This window comes from Ranitomeya variabilis, chromosome 7 (genome assembly GCF_051348905.1).
Source record: "Ranitomeya variabilis isolate aRanVar5 chromosome 7, aRanVar5.hap1, whole genome shotgun sequence".
NCBI lineage: Eukaryota > Metazoa > Chordata > Amphibia > Anura > Dendrobatidae > Ranitomeya > Ranitomeya variabilis.
In genome coordinates, this window is record NC_135238.1 from 93,138,623 (window position 1) to 93,150,991 (window position 12,369).

General features: G+C 45.6%; 1 protein-coding gene across 1 annotated transcript in view; it reads right to left on the reverse strand.

Annotated features, from left to right (window-relative positions):
- ANKAR (ankyrin and armadillo repeat containing) overlaps positions 1-12,369 on the reverse strand; it is an 898,322-nt gene that overhangs the window by 279,759 nt on the left and 606,194 nt on the right. The window contains exon 18 of the mRNA XM_077275585.1: positions 2,662-2,823. Coding sequence (XP_077131700.1) covers positions 2,662-2,823 — 162 coding nt within the window. The remainder of the gene's footprint in view (positions 1-2,661; positions 2,824-12,369) is intronic.

Genomic DNA, 12,369 nt, shown 5'->3' on the forward strand with positions numbered 1-12,369 from the left:
GGCTGGAATTGAGATCGGACGCCATGTTGCGTTTGGAGAGCCCCTGATGTGCCTAAACAGTGGAAACCCCCCAATTCTACCTGAAACGCTAATCCAAACACACCCCTAACCCTAATCCCAACGGTAACCCTAACCACACCCCTAACCCTGACACACCCCTAACTCTAATCCCAACCCTAATCCCAACCATAAATATAATCCAAACCCTAACCCTAACTTTAGCCCCAACCCTAACCCTAACTTTAGCCCCAACCCTAGCCCCAACCCTAGCCCTAACCCTACCCCTAACCCTAGCTCTAACCCTAACCCTAGCCCTAACTCTAACCCTAGCCCTAACCCTAGCTCTAACCCTAACCCTAGCCCTAACCCTAGCTCTAACCCTAGCTCTAACCCTAACCCTAGCCCTAACCCTAACCCTAACTCTAACCTTAACCCTAGCCCTAACCCTAACCCTAACCCTAGCCCTAACCCTAACCCTAGACCTAATGGGAAAATGGAAATAAATACATTTTTTAATTTTTTTTATTTTTCGCTAACTAAGGGGGTGATGAAGGGGGGTTTGATTTACTTTTATAGCGGGTTTTTAAGCGGATTTTTATGATTGGCAGCCGTCACACACTGAAAGACGCTTTTTATTGCAAAAAATATTTTTTGCATTACCACATTTTGAGACCTATAATTTTTCCATATTTTGGTCCACAGAGTCATCTGAGGTCTTGCTTTTTGCGGGACGAGTTAACGTTTTTATTGGTAACATTTTCGGACACGTGACAGTTTTTGATCACTTTTTATTTCGATTTTTGTGAGGCAGAATGACCAAAAACCAGCTATTCATGAATTTCTTTTGGAGGAGGCGTTTATACCATTCCACGTTTGGTAAAATTGATAAAGCAGTTTTATTCTTCGGGTCAGTACGATTACAGCGATATCTCATTTATATCATTTTTTTATGTTTTGGCGCTTTTATACGATAAAAGCTATTTTATAGAAAAAATAATTATTTTGGCATCACTTTATTTTGAGGACTATAACTTTTTTATTTTTTTACTTATCATGCTGTATGGTGGCTCGTTTTTTGCAGGACAAGATGACGTTTTCAGCGGTACCATGGTTATTTATATCCGTCTTTTTGATCGCGTGTTATTCCACTTTTTGTTCGGCGGTATGATAATAAAGCGTTGTTTTTTGGTTCGTTTTTTTTTTTTTGCTTACGGTGTTCACTGAAGGGGTTAACTAGTGGGACAGTTTTATAGGTTGGGTCATTACAGACGCGGCGATACCAAATATGTGTACTTTTATTGTTTTTTTTTTGTTTTTTTTAGATAAAGAAATGTATTTATGGGAATAACTTTTTTACTTTTTTACTTTGTCCCAGGGGGGGACATCACAGATCGCCCACCTGACAGTTTGCACAGCACTCTGTCAGATGGGCGATCTTACTTTCATCGGAGCAGGCTGCTCTGCAGCCGGCTCCGGACCCTGACCCGGAAGTACTCCCTGCAGGACCCGGATGCAGCCCCGCGGCCATTTTGGATCCAGGGCCTGCAGGGAGAAGACGCTCGGTACAAGGTGAGTACATTCCCTTGTACCGATCGTCTCAGGGAAGCACGCAGGGAGCCCCCTCCCTGCACGATGCTTCCCTGTACCGCCGGTACACCGCGATCATGTTTGATCGCAGTGTGCCGGGGGTTAATGTGCCGGGGGCGGTTCGTGACCGCTCCTGGCACATAGTGTCGGATGTCAGCTGCGATAGGCAGCTGACACCCGGCTGCGATCGGCCGCGCTCCCCCCGTGAGCGCGGCCGATCGCATATGACGTACTATCCCGTCGGTGGTCATACGGGCCCACCTCGATGGGATAGTACGTCAGATGTCAGAAAGGGGTTAAAATTCATTGTGGTGATGTCTATAACCAAAATTAGAAAAATGTTGTCTCTGTCCAAATATATATGGACCTAACTGTATAAACATATGTGTGGCCAGTACAGAAACACTGGCACATGACTTATGCCTTCCAAAGAGCATACTGAGGACCAGGGGCCACTCATTATGGGTGGAAGAAAGGCAATTCCAACAGCTAAACAGGAAAGGGTTCTTTACAGTTAAAGCAGTTAGACTGTGGAATTCCCAACCACAGTAGGTAGTAATGGCAGACACTACAACAGCTTTTTTTTTGCTTTTTTTTTTTTTTAAGTGGCTGGATGATTTCCTCAGTACACACAACATTGTGAGTTGGAGGTAATTTAGTGACAGCAAAAATGTAAAATTGGTGGAGAAAGTAAAATAAAACTCCCCTAGAGATCGTATGAACCGCGTTTCTCAGTATGATCTGTTAAGAGTTATGTTTAACCAGGTCACACATATCTAACTGCCAGCGATAACTGTGCAGCAGGAGGATCTATTTAGAAAATATTAAGGTATATGTAGAATATCAACATAACAGTATACAATTAGGTTCTTGCAATTAAAAACAACGATTCCAGATGTATACAAAAACATATAGATGAATTCAAAAGAACAAAATAAAACCAAGGTAAAAAATATAAAAAACAAAGCCAAACAGGAATATTACACAGTAGATCTGTTTTGACTCATGTACTCCTGATACTACATACTGTAAGCAAGATGAATTCGGTTTCAATTTTAGTAATTAAAAACATACCTATACACATTGTTCCCAAGGCTTTGATAATACTAAGAAGTGTTCTCTCTGCTATTTGAGGACTTCTCAACAACCGTACCAAAGAGCCAATGCTATTGCCTTCACATAGTTTATCCTGATGAGGTTTGCTATCCTTGCACAGAGCAATAACTGCCCGAGAACCTGCAAAATGAATTGTTCCCAGATTAATTTAATTATACATGCTCACTATCATGTAAATAAAGAGTGCAACAAATTTAAAATAGAGTTTGGCATGGCAAGACCTAACATTCATAAACATTTTTTTGCTTATATGGAAGAAAGTAACAGGAAGTAAATGCTCCATATGACTTATAAAAACCTCACTGCTAAACGGTATCAACTTTTGCTTCTAAATTAGAACTGCTATGGATGTTTATTAGTCCTCCCACGAGGTAAGGACAAATGTTGATACTTTATATTGTTGGCTGAAGTTAAATAATGAAATTATGATATTATTAGCCTCTACATTTTAGTGTATCCTACCCTTAAAGAGGACCTTCAACTGGATTATGTAATGTAAATTGAGTACCTCTTCCAATTGTCTCTAATCCCCTGACTGTCTTACAGTTTTATTTTTTGATGCCCCTTTGTTCCAAAGCCATGGTTCCTGGAAATAAGTAGGCATTTACCACAAAAGTTCTGTGTAGCCATTTGCTTTTTCTCCTCTATGATGTGGGCCAATCAAAATACAACCGTGTCACAGAGTGGAAAGTGCAACTCAGCACATAGCATATATATATATCACATTGGTATCTGGTGTTTTTGCCCTCAAGTGCTGCTGTTCTCCAGAGCTCAGATAGCAGGAAGGAAGGTGGCAACTGCAGAGTTCTTAGAATGCTCACTTGAATTATGTCTCAAAAGAATACGCTCAGACAGCCACAGATAAGTTGATTTAAGGGAAAATGAATTTGTATATTGGCCGCTCTATTACCAAGGACATTGGGATGGATGGACACAGGAAAGAAAAACTGTTAAAGAATCTAAAAAGCTGCTCCAATTAGAGGAGGATCTCAATTTAAATGACAAAATGCATTGAAAGATTTTCTCTAAAAAGTTATATTTGGTTATCTAAAGATCATATTGCTTTGTTACATTTGGCTAATAAAGTGTTATAAATCATGGTATACAAGAAGTCCTATAACCAGTTTGTTGATATGAGCAGCGGGCACAATGACGGCTATTATATGCTGGGTCCATCCATGCAAGTTCCTGATAAGGAATTATACCACCCTAAAACAGCACATGGACAGTAAGTAAAGAGTTGTTGTAAACTACACATATTCTAAATAGGTTAAAGTCAGCAGTGGGGACCACAGGGATCAGCATTAGGTCCAATTCTTCTTAATCTCTTTACTCTCAATCACATTCACTAGGTCATTAACAAAACTTTGTACGATAATAAAAACTGAGCAATATTATATGTGAGGTAGTCAGGGGGATCATATGCGAGGAACGGTAAGTGTCACCAAGGATGCACATAAAAGTGTATTGAGGCCGCTGGAGTGCATTGCAGTCACAGATGTAGCTGTGGTTGCAGTGCAAAATAAAAGTAAGTTCAGTCTTGGATAATTTATTTGCCCAAGGCAGATTTAGGAAAACTCAGCATGGGCTTTTATTTTTGTAGCGAACTACAGGATGGAAGTGGGGTGGTTTGCTCTCTCCAGTAGTGTTGAGCGATACCTTCCGATACTTGAAAGTATCGGATAGTGTCGGCCGATACCCGAAAAATATCGGATATCGCCGATACCGATACCCGAAACCAATACAAGTCAATGGCACACAAGTATCGGAAGCTATCCTGGATGGTTCCCAGGGTCTGAAGGAGAGGAAACTCTCCTTCAGGCCCTGGGATCCATATTCATGTAAAAAATAAAGAATTAAAATAAAAAATATGGATATACTCACCCTCGGATGCGCCCTGGACCTTACCGACGTAACCCGCAGCCTCCGTTCCAAAGAATGAGGAGTTAAGGACCTTCGATGACGTTGCGGCTTGAGATTGGTCACGTGAGCGGTCACATGAGTGGTCACGCAACCAATCACAAGCCGCGACGTCATCGAAGGTCCTAAACTCCTCATTCTTAGGAATGGAGGCTGCCGGTTACGTCGGTAAGGTCCAGGGGCCGCCGGAGTGGTGAGTATATCCATATTTTTTATTTTAATTCTTTATTTTTTACATGAATATGGATCCCAGGGCCTGAAGGAGAGTCTCCTCTCCTCCAGACCCTGGGAACCATACACTGGGAACTTCCGATTCCGATTTCCAATATCACAAAAATATCGGAACTCGGTATCGGAATTCCGATACCGCAAGTATCGGCCGATACCCGATACTTGCGGTATCGGAATGCTCAACACTACTCTCCAGACAGATCTTACAAGTGGCACATGGCCACCCACAGATTCCTTTCTAAAACCCTGCAGCCAGTGGTGTAACTAGAGTCTGATGGGCCCCGCTGCGAGATTCGGACTGGGGCCCCCATCCTGAATAAATTGTGTAAACATTATATATATATATATATATATATATATATATATATATATATATATATATATATATATATATATATATATACACACTGATCAAAAAAACAACAGAATATAGCTCCAAGTAAATCAAACTTCTGTGAAATCAAACTGTCCACTTAAGAAACAACACTGTTTGACAATCAATTTCACATGCTGTTGTGCAAATGGAATAGACAACAGATGGAAATTATTGGTAATTATCAAGACACACTCAAAGGTTCTGCAAGTGGGGACCACAGACCCCATCTCAGTATCAATGCTTTCTGGCTGATGTTTTGGTCACTTTTGAATGTTGGTTGTGCTTTCACACTCGTGGTAACATGAGACGGACTCTACAAACCACACAAGTGGCTCAGGTAGTGCAGCTCATCCAGGATGGCACATCAATGCGACCTGGGGCAAGAAGGTTTGCTGTGTTTGTCAGTGTAGTGTCCAGAGGCTGGAGGCGCTACTAGGAGACAGGCCAGTACACCAGGAGATGTGGAGGAGGCCGTAGGAGGGCAACAACCCAGCAGCAGGACCGCTACCTCAGCCTTTGTGCAAGGAGGAACAGGAGGAGCACTGCCAGAACAACGCAAAATGACCTCCAGCAGGCCACAAATGTGCATGTGTCTGCACAAATGGTTAGAAACTGACTCCATGAGGATGGTCTGAGTGCCCGACATCCACAGATGGGGGTTGTGCTCACAGCCCAACACTGTGCCAGATGCTTGGCATTTGCCACAGAACACCAGGATTGGCAAATTCGCCACTGGCAACCTGTGCTCTTCACAGATGAAAGCAGGTTCACACTGAGCACATGTGACAGACATGACAGTCTGGAGATGCCGTGGGAAGCGATCTGCTGCCTGCAACATCCTTCAGCATGACCGGTTTGGTAGTGGGTCAGTGATGGTGTGGGGTGGCATTTCTTTGGAGGGCTGCACAGCCCTCCATGTGCTCGCCAGAGGTAGCCTGACTGCCATTAGGTACAGAGATGAGACCCTCAGACCCCTTTTAAGACCATATGCTGTTGCTGTTGGTCCTGAGTTCCTCCTCATGCAGGACAATGCCAGACCTCATGTGGCTGGAGTGTGTCAGCAGTTCCTGCAAGATGAAGGCATTGAAGCTGTGGACTGGCCAGCCCCTTCCCCAGACCTGAATCTGATTGAACACATCTGGGACATCATGTCTCGCACCATCCACCAACGTCACGTTGCACCACAGACCGTCCAGGAGTTGGAGGATGCTTTAGTCCAGGTCTGGGAGGAGATCCCTCAGGAGACCATCCGCCGCTTCATCAGGAGCATGCCCATGCATTGTAGGGAGGTCATACAGGCATGTGGAGGCCACACACACTACTGGGCAACATTTCCTTGTCTTGAGACATTTCCACTGAAGTTGGATCAGCCTGTAACTTAATTTTCCACTTTGATTTTGAGCATCATTCAACCTCCAGACCTCCGTAGGATATTAGTTGTGATTTACATTGTCAATTTTCAGGTTTTATTGTTCTCAACACATTCCACTATGTAATTAATAAAGATTTACAACTGGAATATTTCATTCCGTGATATCTAGAATGTGGGATTTTAGTGTTCCCTTTATTTTTTTTTTGAGCAGTGTATATATATACACATACATTACATATACACATATATTATATATACACATACAGTACAGACCGAAAGTTTGGACATGCCTTCTCATTTAAAGATATTTCTGCATTTTCATGACTATGAAAATTGTACATTCACACTGAAGGCATGGAAACTATGAATTAACACATGTGGAATTATATACTTAACAAAAAAGTGTGAAACAACTGAAATTATGTCTTATATTCTAGGTTATTCAAAGTAGCCACCTTTTGCTTTGATGACTGCTTTGCACACTCTTAGCATTCTCTTGATGAGCTTCAAGAGGTAGTCACCGGGGATGGTTTTCACTTCACAGGTGTGCCCTGTCAGGTTTATTAAGTGGGATTTCTTGCCTTATAAATGGGGTTGGGACCATCAGTTGTGTTGTGCAGAAGTCTGGTGGATACACAGCTGATAGTCTTACTGAATAGACTGTTAGAATTTGTATTATGGCAAGAAAAAAGCAGCTAAGAAAAACGAGTGGCCATCATTACTTTAAGAAATGAAGGTCAGTCAGTCCGAAAAATTGGGAAAACTTTGAAAGTGTCCCCAAGTGCAGTGGCAAAACCATCAAGCGCTACAAAGAAACTGGCTCACATGAGGACCGCCCCAGGAAAGGAAGAACAAGAGTCACCTCTGCTTCTGAGGATAAGTTTATCCGAGTCACCAGCCTCTGAAACTGCAGGTTAACAGCAGCTCAGATTAGAGACCTGGTTAATGCCACACAGAGTTCTAGCAGCAGACACATCTCTACAACAACTGTTAAGTGGAGACTTTGTGCAGCCGGCCTTCATGGTAAAATAGCTGCTAGGAAACCACTGCTAAGGACAGGCAACAAGCAGAAGAGACTTGTTTGGGCTAAAGAACACAAGGAATGGACATTAGACCAGTGGAAATCTGTGCTTTGGTCTCATGAGTCCAAATTTGAGATCTTTGCTTCCAACCACTGTGTCTTTGTGCAACGCAGAAAAGGTGAACGGATGATCTCTATATGCCTGGTTCCCACCGTGAAGCATGGAGGAGGAGGTGTGATGGTGTGGGTGCTTTGCTGGTGACACTGTTGGGGATTTATTCAAAATTGAAGGCATACTGAACCAGCATGGCTACCACAGCATCTTGCAGTGGCATGCTATTCCATCTGGTTTGCATTTATTTGGACCCTCATTTATCTTTCAACAGGACAATGACCCCAAACACACCTCCAGGCTGTGTAAGGCCTATTTGACCAAGAAGGAGAGTGATGGGGTGCTATGCCAGATGACCTGGCCTCCATAATCACCAGACCTGAACCCAATTGAGATGGTTTGGGGTGAGCTGGACCACAGAGTGAAGGCAAAAGGGCCAACAAGTGCTAAGCATGTCTGGGAATTCCTTCAAGATTGTTGGAAGTCCATTCCCGGCGACTACCTCTTGAAGCTCATCAAGAGAATTCCAAGAGTGTGCAAAGCAGTCATCAAAGAGAAATGTATCTACTTTGAAAAACCTAGAATATAAGACATAATGTCAGTTGTTTCACACTTTTTTGTTAAGTATATAATTCCACATGTGTTAATTCATAGTTTTGATGCCTTCAGTGTGAATGTACAATTTTCATAGTCCAGAAAATACAGAAAAATCTTTAAATGAGAAGGTGTGTCCAAACTTTTGGTCTGTACTGTACATACAGTCAGTGGCGCAACTAGAGTATGATGGGCCCCGATTTGGACTGGACCACCTGCCATCCTGAATAAATTATATATGCACCCCCCATCCTGGTATATATATACCTTATCCTGACCCCATTCTGGTATATATATTGCCCACTTTGCTATATATCCCTTATCCGGTGCCCCATCCTGGTATATATTTGTCCCCCGTTCTGCCGTTGTTCTGTAATGTATAAAAGAAAATAAACCACAGAAGTCATGGGGATCCATATAAGAAGTATAATGCACCCCATAGTCCTCCATATAATATAATGAACCCCCATAGTTCTCTATATAATATACTGCACAGTTCATAGTCATCCATGTAGTGCAATCAAATGCACCTCAATAGTCATCCATAAAGTATAATGCACAACCCATAGTCCTTGATAAAGTATAATGCATCCCATAGTACTTCATAGTAGTAAAATGCACCTCATAGTCCTCCTATAAAGTATAATGCACCCTGATAGTCCTCCATAGTAGTATAATGCACCCCTTAGTATTATATAGTATAATGCTGCAGCCTCATAGAAGTATAAAATGCAGCAGCCCATAGCAGTATAAGGCATCCCCTTCCTCCCCCACACAGTAGTATAATGCACCCCCCATACCTGTATAATATGTCCCATACCACGGCTTTACAAAAAAAAAAAACGTTTTCCTTACCTGGCTGAGCTCCAGCGATGTCCTCACCCATGATTCGGCTGAGGCGCGCATCGTTGTTCCGGCGTATGACAGTTACGTCATACGTCGCCGATGGGTGCGCTGACGTCAGCTGCCGGCCTGTGATTGGCCGGCGGCTGTTAACTGTTGCCGTGCGGGAGGAATCTTCTTCATGGCAACAGATTTAAACTGATAATGCGTCGGAGGACGCACAATCAGTTACCAAAGCGGCAGAATCCTGCAGCTGCAGGCCTGGTGAGAAGAACAGAGGGGGCTCGCTATGAGGCCCCTCTGCTCATCGGGCCCCATATGCCAATAAGGGCAGTAATGCCCTGATGACGGCCTGGCCCGGCAGCATGTATTGTGGGTTGAAGGTTTTGCTGGTGTCAGCGTGCTTCTGACCTGCTGGGCCCCTTACCAACCGGGCCCAGTCACAGTCACGGCGACCGCTGCGACCATGTTAGTTACACCCCTGATGTCTGGTATGTATACCATCTGGTGTCTGATAAAGGGTTATTCCCCAAATAAATCAAGTTTTCCCCAATGCTGATGATAACGGATAACTTAATGACTTTTGGGGGACTGACCACTGGGACCCCCAGCAATCCTGAGAACATGACTGCAGCTCAGCCATGAATAGATTGGAGGGGCGCACGCTTCCCTTCTGCTCTATTCATTGTCTATGGAACTGATGGAAACAGCAGAGCGCAGTGCTCATCAGCTCTATAGATAATGAAGAGAGCAGAGGCCAGGCATGCACAACTCTGCTCCATTCAGGATAAGTCCGCAGACCCCTGTTTTCAGAATCTCGGAGGGAGGGGCAATGGTTGGATCCTATGGATAAGAGAATCTTTACAATTATAGTATCTTACAAGAACAAAAAAAAAATATGTTCACATACACACCCACACACACGTGTATATATACACATACATACATACACACACTCATATACACATACACATATATAGTAAAAAGATAAACACGTACAGCTAATGGAATACAGCATATTCATTATATAACGTTGGGAGATGTGCTAAAAACCATAAAAATAGATTCCATAGCTAAAGTACTAGGACAATGGGGACCCACTGAATATCAATATGAAAACCACCACAGAAAAACTACAGTGAAAAAAGTCCAAATCACTATATATATATACTAGATGGCAGCCCGATTCTAAAGAATCGGGAGTCTAGAATCCATATATACTTTATTTATTCAAATGTAAGAATAATACAATTAATAAATGGCTGCACTCACCAGCTCTTGACAATTCTTGACAGTACGGCACATTTCTGATTGGTCGCTCGCGGCAGGCGGCAACCAATCAGAAAAGTGCCGCGCACCACGAAGGCATATATCTTTGTCCACCCTGAGCGGGTGTAGGACGCTAGTGACGTCACTTATCTCCGGACATTATCTCCGGACAAAGCCACGGAAGTTGGCACAAATTGCCGGAAGTAGTATTCTAGGCAATTATATATTAGATTTTAATGTTATCAGTGTTTACCTTTGAACGTTTATATTGTATTGTCCTGTCACCAGCCATGTGTACGATTATCGGCCGAAAGAATCTCTGGAACCAATAATCACCCCATGTAAAGGTATCTTTATAAGTTAAAGATTCAGAATACTATGACTTTTATCATATCCTGAACAGTCAAGTTTTTTATGAACCGTTAAGGTTTTCTGGTTGAAGTAAAAAAAACTCTGAGTGTTTACAGTTTGAAACCATAAAATGTTGAAAAATTATGTCATTCTTGAGTATATCACTCAATGGTGCTCATAAACGCGTCAAATTTGATCTATAATATACTTTAATATACGTTACTTTAATCTTTAATATACTTAAGAACAGGGCCCCAGACATCACATAGGGGGTCTGAAACACCGCACAGTGGTCCAAAATATCGCTGTTCTCTGCCTGGGGCCCCATATGCTGCCTGGGGCCCCTGTGCTCTGCCTGGGGCCCCATATGCTGCCTGGGGCCCCTGTGCTCTGCCTGGGGCCCCTGTGCTCTGCCTGGGGCCCCTGTGTTCTGCCTGGGGCCCCTGTGCTCTGCCTGGGGCCACTGTGCTCTGCCTGGGGCCCCATATGCTGCCTGGGGCCCCTGTGCTCTGCCTGGGGCCCCATATGCTGCCTGGGGCCCCTGTGCTCTGCCTGGGGCCCCATAGGCTGCCTGGGGCCCCTGTGCTCTACCTGGGACCACTGTGCTCTGCCTGGGGCCCCATGTGCTGCCTGGGGCCCCTGTGCTCTGCCTGGGGCCCCTGTGCTCTGCCTGGGGCCCCTGTGCTCTGCCTGGGGCCCCATGTTCTGCCTGGGGCCACTGTGCTCTGCCTGGGGCCCCATAGGCTGCCTGGGGCCCCTGTGCTCTGCCTGGGACCACTGTGCTCTGCCTGGGGCCCCATATGCTGCCTGGGGCCCCTGTGCTCTGCCTGGGGCCACTGTGCTCTGCCTGGGGCCCCATATGCTGCCTGGGGCCCCTGTGCTCTGCCTGGGGCCCCATATGCTGCCTGGGGCCCCTGTGCTCTGCCTGGGGCCCCTGTGCTCTGCCTGGGGCCCCATGTTCTGCCTGGGGCCCCTGTGCTCTGCCTGGGGCCACTGTGCTCTGCCTGGGGCCCCATGTTCTGCCTGGGGCCACTGTGCTCTGCCTGGGGCCCCATAAGCTGCCTGGGGCCCCTGTGCTCTGCCTGGGACCACTGTGCTCTGCCTGGGGCCCCATATGCTGCCTGGGGCCCCTGTGCTCTGCCTGGGGCCACTGTGCTCTGCCTGGGGCCCCATATGCTGCCTGGGGCCCCTGTGCTCTGCCTGGGGCCCCATATGCTGCCTGGGGCCCCTGTGCTCTGCCTGGGGCCCCTGTGCTCTGCCTGGGGCCCCATGTTCTGCCTGGGGCCCCTGTGCTCTGCCTGGGGCCACTGTGCTCTGCCTGGGGCCCCTGTGCTCTGCCTGGGGCCCCATATGCTGCCTGGGGCCCCTGTGCTCTGCCTGGGGCCCCTGTGCTCTGCCTGGGGCCCCATATGCTACCTGGGGCCCCTGTGCTCTGCCTGGGACCCCTGTGCTCTGCCTGGGGCCCCATGTTCTGCCTGGGGCCCCTGTGCTCTGCCTGGGGCCCCTGTGCTCTTCCTGGGGCCCCATATGCTGCCTGGGGCCCCTGTGCTCTGCCTGGGGCCCCATATGCTGCCTGG